The 20,138-nt window shown below is 42.4% G+C and overlaps 1 protein-coding gene across 5 annotated transcripts in view; it reads right to left on the reverse strand.

Annotated features, from left to right (window-relative positions):
• Positions 1-20,138, reverse strand: part of arl13b (ADP-ribosylation factor-like 13b) — a 123,479-nt gene that overhangs the window by 10,227 nt on the left and 93,114 nt on the right. For 3 of the 5 annotated variants that reach the window (XM_038802187.1, XM_038802184.1, XM_038802185.1), the window contains exons 6-10: positions 15,807-16,009; positions 14,507-14,615; positions 8,209-8,419; positions 7,957-8,064; positions 1,226-1,294 (exon numbers count right to left, since the gene is read on the reverse strand). In XM_038802187.1, the coding sequence (XP_038658115.1) occupies positions 1,226-1,294; positions 7,957-8,064; positions 8,209-8,419; positions 14,507-14,615; positions 15,807-16,009 (700 nt within the window). The remainder of the gene's footprint in view (positions 1-1,225; positions 1,295-7,956; positions 8,065-8,208; positions 8,420-14,506; positions 14,616-15,806; positions 16,010-20,138) is intronic. The other 2 variants (XM_038802189.1, XM_038802188.1) reach the window with 1 other exon arrangement.

Below are 20,138 nucleotides of genomic sequence, written 5' to 3' on the forward strand. Positions count from 1 at the left end.
CATACAGTTTAAATTGGCCAAATAGCCTCTTTCTGCACTGTTGGGATTCTATGATTGTATGACTGTTCTGTTTTATCCCATATCCTTGTATATTCTTATCAGTACCATTTGAAGCTAGCAGCAATCATAATTTGTGCCAAGTATTTCACATAACGATAAAATTCGAATGCGAATATGATCGTGAATCTACACCTTGAATTTATCTACTATAAGAAAAATGTTTACCTTGCTTATTCCATTTACTTTAAAGTTCAAAAGAATCCAGCCCCAGTTGGCCTTGCTTTTCCTTAAAATTCAAGATTTCCCATCCCTCATGTATGATCTTGATAAATCTGTATTGTACTTTCTCCAGAATGCTATATCTTTCTCAGGAGCTCAATTCCCTCCACTGTGCAGCTGTTCTTTAAACATTCTTCTACTGGTGACTTTAACTCTCAAAAAACAAGTTTCCCTTAATTAGCTGCAGTATCGATTACAGCTTTCAAGTGTTACATAAAAGCAAGGATGTGAAGCTATATCTAGAAAGAGAGAAACACACAGACTGACAGAGGATATGCAAGCCAATCAAATAACAGAAACATGAACACCGATATTCGCTTTGAGGTGCATTGAGAGTGTGGGGTGTCCAATGTTACTTGGAAAACCTATCAGTAATTTTAAAGTTGTGTGTCTGGCATTTTAATATAGTCAGCTTATTATCATTTCACTTCAGTTTGGTGTTGAATGAGAAGCAGTGGGCATGCTGTGGATTCTCATGATGTGAACTTAATCCAACATTTTAAAGTGCCAAACCAAGTGGAATTTGAAAAAGTAGTTGCACATGTTGGCATAGATTCAGGACATTCAAAGTGCTCCAGGTTTGAGGATTGAATACAGTGAAAATATTTTTTGGGCTCTACCATAGCAATAACAATATATGTAGGTTTGTTTTCTTCAGTGTGCCATTTTGCAATTTGTTAGATATACCAGCTGTAATAAATATCATATTGGTTAGCCTGGAGGAGCAAATATTACTCCAAACAGATAATTCCAAAATGTCATAATAGATACATTCTTACTGTGAAATGATACCAAAGTCTTTAAAACCATCAAGAAAATAAAAGAAATTACAGTGATTGCTTCAGGGCTTTACATTATATGGTCATTGATGGAAGTTGCTGCTGAACAAACAATTGGAGTTGAAAATAAGCATGCTGAGCAACACTGAATGTTGAAAAAAATTTACCATTATGTTGGGTTTCACCAAGAGGTTCAAGTTTTGGAAGTCTGGTAACTTTGGGGGTACCCCAGCCGACTAAAGGAAGATAGACAAAATCACCATTAAACATGGAAGTCTGGCTTGAAAAGAATCTTGTGACATGGCTGATGATAAAGTAAAACAAAGCAAGAAAAAGCTTCTAAAAAGTCAAAATATCCAGGTGGGCTGAAGTGACCTGAATAAAATTATGGTGAACATAACATTCAAGAAAGTATGATTGAGAGAACAAATAAAAACATTCGTTGCAACAAGATTTTTGTTTAAAGTTTCCAAGAATAATCAGAATACGTCTGAACAAGCAAAAATAGTCCAAATTACTTAGAATCCCTAGAAATTGCAGAATTTGATGCAGGTGTGCTCATGTTGTTGAGATGCTAACATGACAGATGGACGATAATATGAATGAACCTTTGCAACTATTTTGGTGAATGAGGCAAAATGACTTGAACCTTAAAATTCTCAAGATGGTGTTTGAGTTCAAAATGCATTTTGCAATTTTTTTGTCTTTAACAGGATGATTCATCCCCCAGAATAGGCTTCTTTGTAGTTGGTGAAGGCATCAAAAAATTAGAATAACCTGGGGTCATGAAACTACTGACAGAACTACATGTATGAAATTATTCTATGTATTTCAATCCAGCAACAACATCTGACTTTGATATCCCACAGCCATGTCCAAGCCATAATGGTAAGCAAGAGGCAACAATGGCCATCCAAAGAACATCTTTAATTATGGGAGGAACTCTGACTTGGAAGGTCTTCTTAAGTGATAAAACATCCATTAATGTTAAGAACATTTGTCTATTTAATCTGAGGCTTTCTTCAGGATGCACTTTGCATTACTGGGACACTCTAACCGTGAGTATAAGATCTTGGAGCCTTAGCTGAAATACAATTCCTGGTCAGGACAAATTATGACTCAGCTATGCAGCCTGGTAGCAATGATTGAGATAAAAGCAAATTACTGCGAATGCTGGAATCTGAAACCAAAGTGAAAATGCTGGAAAATCTCAGCAGGTCAGGCAGCATCTGTAGAGAGAGAAAAGAGCTACAACGTTTCAAGTCCAGATGACAAAGAGCAAAGAGCAATGATTGAGACTTGCTTTAGGCAACCTGAGACACAAGATCCATATCCTGATGGAACTATCAATTTTGAACGTGTTTCTTTCTCTAATTTATTTGCTTTGGTTCAGAGGGCTTAACATCCTGACTGGAAAAATCTCCACAATATTCATCATTAATTCCCTTAATTAAAGATGCTGTGCAGATGACCATTGTTACCTGTTGCTTCTCAGTATGTCCTGGACATGGTTATTGGTATCAGAATGAATCAACACAGATATCAGCACTATTATGACTATCCTGGCATTAAATACTTCCAACAGCGATTATGGAACAAGGAACAGATATTCTATCACATATTGAGATAAGTGCACAGTACCATTAATGAAAAACTTTTTGACTGCCAGAAGGGGTGTTTTCATAACTAATGCTGCCTTTACAATATTGCCAGCCAATACAAGTTCAGGGATAAAATTCTTAAAGGGGGTGCAGGAGCAAAGGGATCTGGATGTATATATAGGTGCATAGATCATTAAAGTTGGCAGGATAGGTGAAGAGTGCAGTTAATAAAGCATATAGTATTTTGGGCTTTATTAGTAGCAGCATTGAACAGGAAGGTTATGCTGAATTTACACAGGACAATAGTTAGATCTCAGCTGGAGTATTGTGTACAGTTCTGGGCACCACACTATAGGAAGGGTGTGAACGCATTGGAAAGAGTGCAAAACAGGTTTACAAGAATGGTTCCAGAATGACAAAAATCAGTTATGAAGATAGATTGGAGAGGTTGGGTCTGTTCTCCTTGGACAGAAGAAGGATAAGAGGAGATTTGACAGAGATGTTCAAAATCATAAGGGGGCTGGACAGAGTAGATAGGGAGAAACTGTTTTCACTTGTAAAAGAATCAAGAATGAGAGGGCACAGATTTAAAACGTTTGCCAAAGAAGCAAACATATGAGAAAAAAAACATTTTCACACAACAAGCAATTGGGGTCTAGAATGCACTGCCTGGAAATGTGGTGGAGGCAGGTTCAATTGAGGCATTGAAGAGGGCATTAGATGATTACTTGAACAGAAACAATGTGCAGGTGTACAGGGAAATAGTTGGGGAATGGCATTAAGTCATTATGCTTATTTGGAAAGCTGATGTCAACACGATTGGTTTCCTTCTGTGCCATCACAATTCTGTGATTTAAATACATGGAGCGGGATTGCCCGTTGCCTGACGCGGATATTGCAATCGGCGATCAGTCAGAGAATCCCTTCTGACGCCCAAATCGGGGGCAGCGCCAGTTTGACGCCGGTGTTCTAGTCTCCACCACCTCAAAAATGGTGTCAACGGATCACGAGCCGCTGCAACAACGTTGGCGCATCATCGGAAGGACCTCCTCGTGCTCCACCCCCGATTGGCTGAGTTCCCAACCGCAGTTGACGTATGGTCTGATAGGTCGGGTACCCAGCGTGGCGGCCGCAGACTGTGTCCGGCCGGGGTGCGTGCTGCTGGCCGGAGGTTGGGGGCCTTCGGTGAGGTCAGGGGGGACTGTGGGGGGTGGCCAGGGGTTGTCCTGTGGAGAAGTATTTGACAAGTTGGGTCCGCTCATGGCCAATGCCATGTTGTACGATTTTGGCGTCGTAAAACGCCACAGTTCCCAAACCTGCGTCGGCACTTAGCCGCAAAATCAAAGAATCCAGCCCATTATGTTATGAGGCATGAGGGTAGAGGGAAGTGAATGGTTAGACTCTTAACTAGAGGTTCCTTTCTTCCAATATTGGGGATGTCTGATTTACCTAAATCAAATTAAAACTGAAGATTAACTTTACTTTTATAATCAATGCAAGTAGTGCTATAATTTCTTAAATACCATATTAAATTGAACCTCCTGCTATAAAATCCGAGAAAAAGGTTACATTTTAAAGCCTATTTTACAACCTTAAAGCCTCTTTATGTTGGTCAAGTCTTACACATTTTATTGCAACAGAAATAGATTAGACATAGGTAATTTACCCAGAGGTTTCAGTATTTAAGGATAATTAATTTCTGTTCTGTGTTCTTATTAGGATACATCTAATACTAACAGTTGGAAAATAGGGATCTAGAATGTCTGTTACGAGAATTTCTAATTTTTATGGAACTTATACTTCATACTCTGCTGATATTCCAGAACATTGCTACGCTTCTTCAAAAAGTTCCAGCGAGCATCATTTCAGACCAATTAAAATATTTGTTTTACAGGCTTGCAGGTCTCATTGTGGAGGTCATGGAAAGCAGTTCCAGCTACTTTTCAAAATATATGTACTCCATAATTTTGTTCATATGATATCAATAAACTCAAACTTCCAGAAAAAGCAAATAATTCACAGAGGCACACATTGAAGCACTTTTGAGCTTTTATTTGGGACGTCCACCATGCACATCCCCCCCAACTGCTCATTGTATATCTATTGTGTTTTAATATATGTAGGCGCAGGACATTAAGAGTTTCATTTGGGGAGATGTAAAGGCAGAAAGGGAAAGTGTGACCACCAGGCAGAGCAAGGGGACTAGGCAGGCAGTACAGGAATCTCCTGTGGCTATTCCTCTGCAAAAAATAAATATACTGCTTTGTTGAGGAGAATGGCCTCTCGGGGGAAAGCAGCGACAGCCCATTTAGTTGCACCATGACTGGCTCTACTGAACAGGAGAGGAGTAAAAGGTGTGGGAATGCAATATTTGGAGGGGGATTCAATTGCAAGGGGAACAGATAGGCATTTCTGTGGTCACAAAAGAGACTCCAGGATGGTATGTTGCCTTGCTGGTACTAACGTCAAGGATGTATCAGAGCAGATATGGGACACTTTGGAGGGAGAGGGTGCACGACCAATGGTCGTGGTACACATTGGTACCAATGACATAGGTCAAAAAAAGGGATGAGGTCCAAAAAACCGAATATAGGGAGTTAGGAAGTAAGCTGAAAAGTCAGACCTCAAAGATAGTGATAGCAGAATTAGTACCAGTATCACGTGCTAGTCAGAGTAGAAATAGCAGGATATATTGGATGAATACAAACTGGACAGTTACACCTGGGCAGAACCAGGTCTGATGTCCTAGGGTGCGTATTTGCTAGTGTAGTTGGGGGAGGGTTTAAACTAGAATAGCAGGGGGAATGAGAACCTAAGTAGGGTGACAGGGGAAAGAGAAACCAGGACAGTAATGAAAGAAAGAGCGATAAAATGCAAACATGGTAGAAAGAGTAACAAGGGAGAGAGGCAAGGCTGAGCACAAAGAAAATTTAGGATGATCAAATGGAAAAAAGGTCAGCCTTTGTATCGGCTTTGTATCTTAATGCATAAAGCATTCAGAGTAAGGTAGATGAACTGACGATGCAAATAGAGGTAAATGGATATAAACTGATGCCGCAAATAGAGGTAAATGGATATGATCTCATAGCCATTACGGAGACATGGTTACAACAGGATCAAAACTAGGAACTTAATATTCATGGATATTTAACCTTTCGGAAGGACAGGAGGGGAGGAAAAGGTGGCGGGTAGCATACTTAATAAAAGATTAAATGAGGACAGTTGAGAGAGACTATCCAGACTCGAATGATGTAAAGTCCATTTGGGTTGAGGTAAAAAAACAGCAAAGGAAAGAAGACATTGGTAGGTGTAGTGTATAGAACCCAAAACAGTAGCCACACTGTAGGCAAGGGCATAAACAAACAAATAATAGGAGCATGTCAAAAGACTAGAGCAACAATTAGGAGTGACTTTAATCTTTATGTTATTGGGTTAATCAAATTGAAAAGTGCAACAAATTCATAGTGTGTTTTAGAGATTGTTTCTGAGAGCAATATGTCATGGAGCAGGCTATCTTGGATCTGGTAATAGGTAATGAGCCAGGTATAATAAATGACCTCAGAATATTAGATCCCCTCGGAAGTCATGACCACACATGATAGAATTTAATACTCAGTTTGAGTGGGAGAAACTTGGGTTGGAAACAACTACATTTAACTTCAATAAAGAAAATTACAATGAAATGAGGATAGAGTTAGCTGAGATGGACTTGGGTGGACAGATTAACAGCAAGCTTGAGGGGCCAAATGGCTTACGCCTGTTCCTATTTCTAGTGGTCTCATGGTCTTAAGGGACACTCACTGAAACAGAGGTGTAATTGGGTTAAGGGTTCTTTTTCAGGTTGGCAACCAGCAATCAGTGAGGCTCCACAGGTATCAATGTTGGTACTGCCATTGGCTTATAATATAGGTTAATGACTTGGAGAAAGGAGGTGAATGCACTGTAGCCAAATTTGCAGACGACACAAAAATAGGTGTAAAGACAAGTTGCGAGAGGGATACAATTTGCAAAGATATTGATAGGTTACATAAGTGGGCAAAACGTTAGCAAATTGAGTATAATGTGGGAAACTGTGAAGTTGTTCATTTTGGAAGGAAGAACAAGAGAACAGAATATTGTTTAAAAGGAGAAAAACTACAGAAAGAGCAGGTTGTTATGTAGTAGTTGAGAAAAGAGGACAACTCCTTTTTCATCAAATCTCGTCATTGAAGATATTTAAAAATGTAGGATTCTGAAGGAGCTTGACAGGGTAAATGCTGAGAGGCTATCTACCCTCATGGATGAGGGCATAGTCTTAGAATGAAGGAGTGCTAATTTAAGACTGAGATGAGGAGGAATTTCTTCTCTCAAAGGATTGCGAGTCTTTGAAACTCCTTGCCACAGAGAGCTGTTGGGCAGAGTCCTTGTGTATATCTATGGCTGAGATAAATAGATTTTTGATAAGCAAGGGAATCAAGGGTTACAGAGAAAGGCAGGAAAGTGGGCATGAGAAATGTCGGATCAGCCATGATCCTATTGAATGGCGGAGCAAGCTTGAGGGGCCAAATGGCTTACTCCTGTTCCTATTTCTAGTGGTCTCATAGTCTTAAGGGACACTCACTGAAACAGAGATGTAATTGGGTTAGGAAGTGTATGGTTATTATGTTTCACTCTGTTAATAAATGTGAGACCAAGAAAAAATGTTGTTCCAGTATAATCCTTAATCAACTAGCCTTTCTTGAAGGAGCCAACACATTCTTTGGTACATTTACATTGCTTCTATCAATGATTATTAGCTTACACAGTTTTCTACCCTTCCCACCTGAGTCTGGCAAGCAATTTAGTCATGAAGGGCAAGTTGCACAAAACAAATTCAGTTCCTAAACGGCATTGAGCATGCCTGGCTTTGAGCACAGATCATGAGAACAAAGATAGATGTGGGTACCTTGGCGGAATTTAGAGAGAGATAATGTCAATTTTCTCAACCCCACCATCACCTATTATCAACTAACCTGGGATGTCCCTGCTTTGTACCATCCAATATTATGCAGTTGTCTATTGTATACAGTTGGAAGTTAGATTACTGCTTCTGTTTTTTGTCAGCCCTATTCATTCTTAAAATAAAAGCCAAATTATTATAATTTGGCACCAAATGCTCAGAAGTCCTTTTGATTTGAGTATCTTCTTTAAATTTCAATTTTTTCTTACAGTATTTGTGACTGCTCCATTTCAAGCATAATAACTTATTGCCCCCTTTGTTTATGAACGAGACGGATTCTCTTATTAGGTATACGCTAGAAAAAGGGACTGCTACTCACCAGGTGGCGGTGGTGGACTGGAATTTTCAGAGTCATCATCTGTGCCGAATGGTTCTACCTTGTTCTTTCTCTTGATAGGAATCTTTTTGATTTTTCTCTTCCCTGACTCTGTTTAAAATATATAGTTTTAAATATACAGTTAAGTACCAACACCATTTTATCAAGTCTAATAAGCAATGCGCAGCACAAATTTAGATGTAGTTATTGTGTGCTAATGTTTATGTTCTCTGAGCAACTTCACTGTACAATTACCAGAGTCTGGCATTTTTCGGTTGCACTCAATTTCCTTTTGCTGCTCAGTTAATGCGTGGGCAACTGGCTTCACTTTCTCAATATTCTGCTTGCCGTCGCCGGATTCTATTCGCATCTTGGGCGATTTTATTGTTTCTGAAGCATTTAGTAGCATCTCTCCATTAGATTTTGGTGTGATTTTTTCTTTCTGTTTTCTGTTTTTCTCTTCATTCTAACAAAAAGGAAAATGGAAAAAATGGGAAGTGCGTTCTTCTCTAGTTCACACTCCAAGGCATGTAATGCCCAAAGCTCCTTTCTATCTCCTCAGACCTCACACTGGTTGCTAGTTGAGTGCCTCAAATGTCTTTGTCCCCAAAATACCAGTCTACTCCAGCTCCCTTACCCTCCCTGTGATAAGTACACAAGTACTGATCTCAAACATTTGTCAACTACATCTGATGCTATAACGACCCTATTTTTCTTGTGCCGGACAACATTCCTGCACCTGAGCAGAAGGGATACTATATTAAACCTATTTTAATATGTCCATCAATGTTGTCAAATCTGATGAAAGAATCATCAGTGAGCTACTATATTAAACTTGGTTACACATGCCTGCCAACGTTGCTTGCCTAACCTGTTGGATAGAATTGCTCTTTATTTTGAACTTGGATTTTCCATTAAGCATATCTATAAGACCACAAGATAAAGGAGCAGAATTAGGCCATTTGGTCCACCGAGTCTGGTCTGCCATTTTCATAGCTGATGTGTTTCTCATCCCCATTTTCCCCTTAACCCCTGATCCCCTTATTAATCAAGAACCTATCTATCTCTCTCTTAAAGACACTCAGTGACTTGGCCTCCACAGCCTTCTGCGGCAATGACGGATGGATTCACCATACTTTGGCTGAAGAAATTCCCCCTCATCTCAGTTTTAAAGGATTATCCCTCGGGTATGAGGCTGTGCCCTTGGGTTCTAGTCTCTCCTATTAGTGGAAACATCTTCTCCACGCCCACTCTATCTCAACCTTTCAGTATTCTATAAGTTTCAATGAGATCCCCCCCATATCCTTCTAAACTCTATCAAGTACAGGCCCAGAGTCCTCAACCGAACCTCATAAGGCTTTTTCCCAGGGTAGAGGGGCCATTACTAGGAGGCATAGGTTTAAGGTGCGAGGGGCAAGTTTTAGAGGAGATATACGAGGCAAGTTGTTTTACACAGAGGGTAGTGGGTGCCTGGAACTCGCTGCCGGAGGAGGTGGTGGAAGCAGGGACAATAGTGACATTTAAGGGGCTTCTTGACAAATACATGAACAGGATGGGAATAGAGGGATACAGATCCAGGAAGTGTAGAAGATTTTAGTTTAGACGGGCAGCATGGTCAGCACAGGCTTGGAGGGCCGAAGGGCCTGTTCCTGTGCTGTACTTTTCTTTGTTCTTATGACAAGCCCATCATTCCCGTGATCATTCTTGTGAACCTTCTCTGGACTCCCTCCAAGGACAGCACATCCTTCCTTAGATAGTGCCCAAAACTGCTCTCAATATTCCAAATGGGGTCTGACCAGAGCCTTATTCAGCCTCAGCAGTACATTTCTGCTCTTGTATTCTAGCCCTCTCAAAATGAATGCTAACATTGTATTTGCCTTCCTAACTGCCAACTGAGCCTGCATGTTATCCTTTTAAAAATGCTGAACTAGGACTTTGTACTTCAGATTTCAAAGTCTTTCCTCATTTAGAAAATAGTCTATGCCTCCACTCTTCCTACCTAACCTCACACTTTTCCATATTGTATTCCATCTGCCACTTTGCCCACTCTCCTAGCCTGTCCAACTCCTTCTGCAGCCTCCCCGCTTCCTCAACACTATCTGTCCCTCTACATATCTTTGTATCATCTGCAAACTTAACAACAATGTTCTCAGTTCATTCTTCCAGATCTTAATGTGCATAATGAATAGTTGTGGTCCCAACACTGACACCTGCGGATCACGACTAGTCATTAACTGCCATCCTGAAAAAGACCCCTTTATTCCCACTCTCTGCCTCCTGCCAGTCAGCCAAGTCTCTATCCTTGCCAGTTCCTTGCCCTTAACACCAAGGGCTCTTACCTTATTTAGCAACCTCCTGTATGGCACGCAGTCATAGGCCTTCGGGAAATCCTAATGGATCACGTCCACTGGCTCTGCTCTGTCTAATTGCCTTTTTACCTCCTCAAAGAATTCTAACAGATTTGTCAGGCATGACCTCCCCTTGACAAAGCCGTGCTGATTCAGCCTTATTTTACCTTGCACTTCCAAGTACTCCTCAATCTCATCCTTAATAATGGACTCCAAAATCTTACCAATGACCAAAGTCAGACTAACCAGCCTATAATTTCCCATTTTCTGCCTCCGTTCTTAAACAGGAGTGTTATATTAGCCATTTTCCAGTCCTCTGGGACCCTCCCCGACTCCAGTGATTCGTGAAAGTTCACCGCCAATGCCTCCACAACCTCCTTCAGAACCTTGGGGCGTAGTCCATCTGGTCCGGGTGATTTGCTGCCCCAGAATCTTCTCCATAGGTGATGACCACTACACTCACTTCTGGCCCCTACCTCTCTGGTAAGCCACTCATATATTCCACTGTGAAGACTGATGCAAAGTACCAATTCAGTTCCTCTGCCGTTTCTTTGTTCCTCATTATTACTTCTCCAGCCTCATTTTCCAGTAGTCCAATGTCCATTCTTGCCTCTCTCTCAGCGCCGGCCCTAGGGTTGCTGGCGCCCTTGGGGGGGGGGGGGGGGGGGGGGGGGGGGGAGAGGAGGAGGCGGGCCCGAGGGGGGGTGGACCCAAGGGGGGGCGGGGGACGATGACCGAGGGGGGAGTGGACCGAGCGGGGGGGGCCGCCCTGGGGGAGGGCGGCCACCGCGCATGCGCTGGTTGGCACCTGCCCAACTGCGCATGCGCGGGACACGAGTCTCTGGCGCCCCCTAGCACATGGCTCCCCGGGCGACTGCCCGAGTTGCTGGTGCCTTGAGCCGGCCCTGCTCTCTCTTACCTTTCATATATCTAAAAAAAAAACTTGTACAATCTTCTTTTGTATTATTAGCAAGCTTACACTCATATTTCACCTTCTCCTCCCTTATTGCTTTTTTAGTGTCCTCTGCTTGCTTTTAAAGGCTTCCCACAGATCCTTGCCACATTGTATGTTTTTTCTTTTGCTTTTATTCTGTCCCCGACTTCCCTCGTCAGCTATGATTGTCTCATCCTCCCCTTAGCATATTTTTTCCTCCTTGGGCTGAATTTCTGTTGTCCCTTCCGAATAACCTCCAAAAACTCCTGCAATTACTGTTCCACCATCTTCCCTGCTAAGCTCCCCTTCCAATCAACTCTGGTCAGTTTCTCCTTGATGTCTTTGTAGTTAGATAACTGTGATACCGTTACATTTGACTCCAACTTCACCCCTGCAGGGTGAATTCTATCATTTAGATTTCAGCTTCTCCCCCTCAACTGCAGGCGGAATTCTATCATATTTTGGTCATTGCCCCCTAAGGGTTTCTTCACCTTAAGTTTCCGAATCAAGTCTGCCTCATTACGCATCACCTAATCGAGAATTTCCTGTTCCCTAGTCGGCTCGACCACAAGCTGCTCCAAAAAAACCATCTCATAAACATTCCACAAATTCCTTTTCTAAGGATCTGATACCAACCTGATTTTCCCAATCCACTTGCATGCTGAAGTCCCCATGATTCTTGTAATACTGCCTTTCTTTAATGCCTTTTCTAACTCCTGTTTTATTTTCTGCCCCACATCCTGACTACTGCTGGGGGGCCTGTACATAACACCCATCAGTGTCTTTTTTCCTTTGCGATTCCTCAACTCTACCCACACAGATTCTATGTCTTCTGACCCTGGGTACCTGGTTAATTACCTGTCATCTGGTTAATTTCTCTTCTTAAAAAACAATTACTATCATATTAAGCTCAGAGTGTTTGTTAATTACCTACGCCTGGTGCCTCCATGAAGCCAGAAATCCCAGCGTTCAATTCTATTCCAAGTCAAATAATTCTGAAATCTACCCCAAAATATAAATATCAAGACAGTTCAGACATTTCTTTCAAAGCTCTTTGCGGAATCCTGTAATGCATGTGAAGAACAAACCAATTATTCATATGCTGTTCGTTCTTGGAACTCAAACTGAAAAGCAGCATCGATGCTGAATGGAAAACTACAAATGATAATGTTGGAATGTATTCATATAATTGACAAATGATAAGCTGTATGTGCACAGAAATAGTAATGTTTCCTTATTAATTTAAGTGCTGGTTCACTTGGCATTGCTCAAATATTGTGTTACCAAATTTCACATCTCCCAAGTGGCAATTCATGAAAATGTAAAAGTCTCAGCACTTGAAATGAAATGAACTTTACTTTCTTTAGAACACTTATGTAATAATTTACAACACAACCCTTTGGATCTTTCACCCACTATTAATCCTGTGAATATCTTAACAAATCAGCAAACATTCCAACAAAAATTCAAACGTTAATTTCCATTATTTTAACAGATTTTCTAAAGGGAAATTAAAGTTACATTTATTGACTATAATCTTTATATTCCCTGTCAATTTCAGATAAATGACACTTTTAGAGTGCATAATTGTAATACTAGGCCATGCCTAACCAAAAACAAGAATGTACAACCCTACGTCAAACTAGACATTACTCTTCAAGGGTTTCCAACATAACAGATCAGAATATAACATAAATATTCTTGAAAATATTATTCAGTTTATGGCAAAGATTGTGATCTGAATTGATCCTTATTGATCCTTTCGCTCAATTTTTCAGCTAACTATCTTATCCCATCCAGCATTATTTGAGGCAGGAACTAAGCACCCACAAAGCCTTCTCTCAGGCCAAATGTAGTCTCCATTATTGTGGTCAGGTTTTGATGTACTATCTGCACTAAAAGTGCAGTTAAGAGCTACTGTAGGATTTTAGAAAATTACAGACTTTACTAAATGTAATTTTTTTATTTGTTTCCAGGTTGAGGGGGTTCATTGGGAAGGTCAGCATTTATTGTCCATCCTTATCTGCTCTTGAGGTGGTGTTGATGAGATACCATCTTGAACCACTGTAGTCCACATGGTGTAGGTACACCAACAGTGCTGTTAGGAAAAGTTCAAAGTTTCTGAAACAGCAACACTGAAAGAACAGTAATACATTTCCCAAGTCAGGATAATATGCAGCTTGGAGGGAAGCTTGCCGGTGGTGGTGTTCCCATCTGCCCTTGTCCTTCTAGGTGATAGAGTTTTGGAAGATGCTGTCGAAGTAGTCTTGGTGAGTTGCTGCAGTGCATTTTGTAGATGTACACACTGCTGCCAATGTGGTTAAGAAGAGTGAATTTTAAGGGCTTGGATAGTATGCTGATCAAGTGGAATGTCTTGGATATTTTTGTGTTTTTCGATTGTGTTGGAGCTGCACTCAGCCAGGCAAGTGGTGAGCATTCCATTCACACTCCTGACTTGTGCCTTGCCAATAATGTCCAGGCTTTGAGGAGCGAAGAGGTGAGTATGCGCCACAGAATGCCAGGCCTCTGACTTACTCTTGTCATCACAGTATTTATATGGCTGCTCCAATTTAAGTTTCTGGTCAATGGTGACCACGAACATGTTGAGGGCAAGAGCTTCAGTGATGGTAATGCTACTGAATGTATATGGGAGATGGTTAGATTTTCTCTTAATGGAGATATTGTTAACCTGGCATTTGTATGGCATGTATATCACTTGCCACTGAATGATACCCAGGTCTTGCTGCTGCAGGCACTAACTACTTCAGTATGCAACGGGTTGCAAATTGCACTAGATACTGTGTAATCATCAGTGAACATCCCCACTTCTGACCTTATGTTGGAGGGAGAGCCATTGATTAAGTCGCTGTGTAGTTGGGCTCAGGACACTTCTCAGGGGAGCCCCTGTGTGGGAATGACATGGGGCTGAGAGGATTGGCCTCCAACAACTACACCTACCTTTCTTTGTGCTTGGTATGACTCCAATCAGTGAAGCCCCACCGCCCGACTCCCTAGATTCCCACTAACATCAATTTTGCCTGGGCTCCTTAATGCCACACTCAAGTCAAATACTGCCTTGGAAATCAAGGGCAATCACGCTCATCTTACCATAATAGCAACATATTGACACACAGATTGCAATATTGTTTAAAATTATCAAAATGTAATGCGATTAAATTAGAAACCCAGTCAAAACACGGATGTCGATATTAAAATCCAACAGTTAAAACAACAAAAGCAACACTTTTTGGCAATGTGCTTCAATACCTACCACAGAAATGACCTTAGATATAGGTTGAAAGGGGTTTATTTTGGGATCAGATTCATCATCTTCTTCCTGCTTTAGCGGGTTTCCTTCTTTCTCAACAACTTCCTTTGCTCTACAAAGACATAAATGCTTTATGAAAACTAGTCTTAAAATAATGACAATTCACAGGGAAAGCTTAATGATCAGTCAGATTTATCTTGCGTAAATTCAAAAATTAATTCTTGGGATGTATGGGTCATTGACATTTATTGCCCATTTTTAGATGCCCAGAATGGGCAACGAGTGGCTTGCACTTCAGGGGACAGTTAAGACTCAATAATGTTGATGTGGAACTTGAATGACAGGTAAACCAGAAGACAGGTTTCCTTTTCAAAAAAATTCATTAACTTTTTGGATTTTTATGACATTCCAGCAACTTAATGATCACTCTTTTTAAAAAATGATAAAAGCTTTTTTCTGAAATTGCCATGGTGGGATCGGAATGCACGTTCTTTGGATTCTTGGTCTAGTATTCGCACTCTATAAACAATATTGTATTGCGTTCTAATATGGAAACATGTTGAGGAGGGACTGGAATGAGGACCCAGACTTCTATTTCACTTAACAGCACAATAGAAATTTGGAGAGGAGATAATACATGTCTCTTGATAAATAGGTCAATGCTGATTTTAGGGCAGTAAATTTAAAGCTCATGTAAACATACGTTAATATATTAGTACAGCACTCAAGTGTATGCCTAGATTATTTGTTCCAGCATCTCTCTGTGCCAGATCCCCGGGATGTCCCTGCCTCCACCTGCTGTGGATCATCAGCTGTGAGGTGCTCACCAGTGAGTGACCCAGAAGGCTGCCTACTCATTATTCCCACTGAGGTGGGATTAGCCGTGCTGGTTGAGGGTGTGGCTGATAGCTGTGACCCCACATCAATGCTAAGGCTGCAAGTGTCTGGAGAGGAACTTAAATTCTCAATGACTCAGATGAAAAAGTGTTACCAGTAGGTGGGAATGGATCTGAAAAATAAGGTATATCCCACTACAAGTACAGCATCGCTCCAGTAAGAGTCCTTCATCATTTTAAGGCTATTCTAATCATTCAAACTCCGAATATAATTTGTTTTCTGAGGCAGTGTATACCTTTGCCAAGGCAGTGTATACTTTTGCCAAGTATACAATAGTATGAAAAAGTGGAAAACTATCTACAATTCAAATTCTTCTGAGGATTGAAAAAATATCACCAGTCATAATGTTGAAAATGAAGTATTATTTAAATAAATTGGACAATTAAACTGTCAAATGTGCTTTTACCTTTCCTCCCGTATTCTCTGCACCCTCTCTGCCCGTTCTCGTTTTTCTTTCTCTTCCTGTGCCTTCTGCTCCATTGTATCTTTTTGTACCCGTTCTTGTAGAGCATCATAATCTTTTGCTACCGTGTTCAAAAGCCAACCAAGTCCTTTCCTGATAGCTTTGTCCAATTTTTTCCCATATCCCAAAGCAGCGGAACACGGCTCCTATTGGTATAAATTGAACATTATGCTTGTTGGGGAATTGCTACCGAGCTTCATAGAAGACACATTTCTTGGTTTCAATCCCTAGTTTGTGCTTAAATGGGTGAAATTAGCTGATGCAGCAGTGTAATTGTAGAAATTGTCCCCATGATGTTTTGGGAAGCAAATTGCACGCCTCTAAATAGTTTCATGAAAACCAGTAATTAATGCCTTTAATATAGGTTCCTTCACCTTTTTCGAAGAGCAGCACAATAGGATGAAAGGCCTTCTTCCATGATTTAAATTTCAATGATTCAACTTTTAGGTAACATTTTACATGAAATGCAGGGGTTTAAACAGCAGCAGGTGACGTGGGGAGATGATTCTAGAATTTGGCAGCAATTATGGGAATGTATGAGGCTCTGGCAGTTTTACCAGTCATTCTGTGGAGTATGATCCTGAGCTTTGGAATATGGCGCTTGTAATATGGGGTGATTCATGGGATGTGACATGACAGGAGTGATGGGAGGTGGAATCGCAGGGTTTAATCCTGGTGGGAATGATGGGTCTCAGGATGAGTCTGCATTGGAAACGATGTTAAAGTCTGGAACATTGAACAGAATCCTAGAGTGATTCAGAGCCTGACAAAGTGCTCCTGTAATTTACAGCAATTGAGAAGTGGGGTTTGGAAGCGGGATTGCCTTCACTGGGAAACAGTGAAGTCTGAGTTTTATAGCAGAGGAATTCAGTAGTGCCTTGATCTCAGAAAACTGGGATTGGGAAACATTATCTGGTAGCAACAGGGGCCTGAGGGTCCAGTCCCAAAGTGGAGTTGTACGGAAAGGGCGATGGGGTGTGAGAGTGTTAGGAATTGAAACACAGAGAAAATTAGACTTCTCGGCAAGGTTTACGTTCTTTCCAACCTTAAGGGCGCAGATATTGAGGTGGATCAGGAAATTGAGAGAATCCAGAGCACAATATTAGTTTGGTGGATTGAGATTGGTTCAGCCATGAAATGAGCAATCAGGAATCACATTAACGGTTATCATTAAGTTCTCATAGGTTCATGATTATATGATCTGGTTAAAGGGACAATGGTGTCTGGTCTTGTGAGAAGAAACGCTAAAATATCACAGTAGTAAATTCAAACATACAAAACAAAACTTAAAACATTGTTAAAAGAACTTAAAAGCCCACTTCTAAAAATGCTCACCGTAAAACAGATATGCTTTGCAATGCTATACCAGTCATCATTACAGAACATTGAAAGGTGCATTAAAATTAATAATAATGTTTAAATGCTTATTTTACAGGACTGCTCAACTTAGAAACTAACAATCAAATCCATAAAGAAAAATGAATCGTTGGGATTTATAGAATTGTTGGTCATTTATAGAAATTGACCAATGCTAAAACTGTCTGCATATTCCTATCCTCAATGACGGGGGAGCCCAACAAACCAGTGCAAAAGGGCCAAATAGATGATTCATCTCAACCTTCTCTGGAGGTCCCCAGCACTGCAGATGATAGTCTTCAGTCAACTCGACTTACTCCACATGAAATCAAGAAATGGCTGAAGGACGCGACACTTCAAAAGACCATTGGCCCTGAAAACATTCCGACAACAGTGCTGAAGACATGCATCAGAAATGCTGCGCCTAGTCAAGCTGTTCCTTTATAACTCCAACACTCGCATTTGGCCGGCAATGTGGAAGATTGCCCAGGTATATCCTGTACACAAAAAGCAAGACAAATCAAACCCACCAATTACCTCCCCATCAGTCTACTCGCGATCATCAATAAAGTGATGGAAGGGCTCATTGGCAGTGCTGTCAAGGAGCACTTGCTTAGCAATAACCTGCTCACTGATGCTTAGTTTGGGTTCTGCCAGCATCACTCAGCTCCTGACATCATTACAGCCTTGGTTCAAACATGGACAAAGAGCTGGGGCGAAATTCTCTGACCAGCGATCGCCCGGGACCGGCAAAAATCCCGCCCCCGCCGTGGCCGGAATTCTCCACCACCCGGAAATTGGCGGGGGCGGGAATCGCGCTACGCCGATCGCCGTGCCCTCTGCGCCGATCCCCATGCGGCGATTCACCGGCCCACGATGGGCCGAAGTCCCGCCGCTGAGAGGCCTCTCCCTCCGCCGTGGTTTCAACCACCTCTGGTGGCGGCGGGATTGGCAGTGCGAGCGGGCCCCCGGGGGGTGCCCCCACGGTGGCCAGGCCCGCGATCGGGGCCCACCGATCGGCGGGCGGGCCAGTGCCATGGGGGCACACTTTTTCTTCCGCTGCCGCCACGGCCTCCACCATGGCGGAGGCGGAAGAGAACCCCCCTACTGCGCATGCGCCGGTGGTGACGTCAGCGGCAGATGACGCACCGGCGCATGCGCAAACCGGCCGGCGGGTGTCAAAGGCCGTTGGCGCCAGTCGGCGTGGCGCCAACCACTCCGGCGAGGGCCTAGCCCCCAAAGGTGCGGAGAATTTCGCACCTTTGGGGAGGCCCGACGCCAGAGTGGTTGGCGCCACTCCGCTACGCCGGGACCCCCCGCCCCGCCAGGTAGGGGAGAATCCCGGCCCTGAGCTCCAGAGGTGAGGTGAGGTAAGAGATGAGACATCAAGGCAGCATTTGACAGATTGTGGAAAAAAGGAGCCCTAGCAAAACTGGAGTCAATGGGTATCAGGGGGAAAATTCCCTGCTGGTTGGAGTCATACCTGGCACAAAGGAAGATGGCTGTGGTTGTGGAGGTTAATCATCTCAGTTCCAGGATATCACTGGAGGAATTCTGCAGGGCGGTGCCCCAGACACTACCGTCTTCAGCTGCTTGGCCAATTACCTTCCTTCCATTATAAGATCAGAAGAGAGGTATTCACTGATGATTGCACAATGTCAGCACCATTCGCGACTTCTCAGATACTGAAGCAGTCCATGTCCAAATGCAGAAAGACTTGAACAATACCCAGGCATGGACAGATAAGAAGAAAGTAACATTCGCACCACACAAGTGCCAGACAGTAACCATCTCCAACGAGAGAGAATCTAACCATTGCCATTATTGAATCCTCCACTATCAACAGTCTGGGGTTACCATTGACCAGAAACTGACCAGACGAGCTAAAAAATACTGTGGCTACAAGAGCATGTCAGAGGCTAGTAATTCTGTGGGGGCTAGGAATCTTGCGACAGGTAATTTACCATTTGACTCCCCATCACCTGTCTATCATCGACAAGGCACAGGTCAGGAGTGTTGTGGAGTAGTCTCCACCCGCCTGAACAAACATTCACTCCCTCCACCATTGATGCACATTGGCAGTTTATACCATTTGAGCACTTCAGGATCTCACCAAGGCTCTTTAGTCACCACCTTCCAGATCCACAACCTCTAACATCTCGAATGACAAGGGCAGCAGATGCTTGAGAGCCCTACCACTTGCAAGTTCCATGCAAGTGCGGGACATCTCTGACCGGCTTGAAAGGATATTGGAGCGGGAGGGGGAGGATCCAGTTGTTGTGGTCCACGTTGGGACTAACAACATAGGTAAAGCTAGGGTGGAGGACCTGTTTGGGGACTATCAAGCACTAGGAAGAAAATTGAAATACAGGTCCTCAAGGGTCATAATCTCCGGATTACTGCCCGAGCCACGTGCCAATTGGCATAGGGACAAGAAAATTAGGGAAGTAAACACGTGGCTAAGGGATTGGTGTGGGAAAGAGGGATTCCACTTCATGGGACATTGGCATCAGTTTTGGAACCGGGGGGATCTGTACCGTTGGGACGGTCTCCACCTGAACCGATCTGGAACCAGTGTTCTAACAAAGAGGATAAATAGGATGGTCAGTAGGACTTTAAACTTCTGAGTTGGGGGGAAGGGAAAGTGAAAGCGACAGGGAGCATGGAGTTAAATGGCAAGATACGCAGGAGGATAACATGTAGGCAGGTGGATTTAAGCTTGATGCAGACTAGGAATTCAACAAAAAGGAAGGATAACTTTGGACATCTTAGGACTTCCAATATCTGTAATGATAAGAAAGTTAGCATTAAGGTACTTTACCTGAATGCTCGTAGCATTTGTAACAAAGTAGACGAAATAATGGCACAGGTCATCGTGAATGATTATGATGTGGTAGGCATCACAGAGACATGGCTGCA

The sequence above is a fragment of the Scyliorhinus canicula genome, chromosome 7, assembly GCF_902713615.1.
Source record: "Scyliorhinus canicula chromosome 7, sScyCan1.1, whole genome shotgun sequence".
NCBI lineage: Eukaryota > Metazoa > Chordata > Chondrichthyes > Carcharhiniformes > Scyliorhinidae > Scyliorhinus > Scyliorhinus canicula.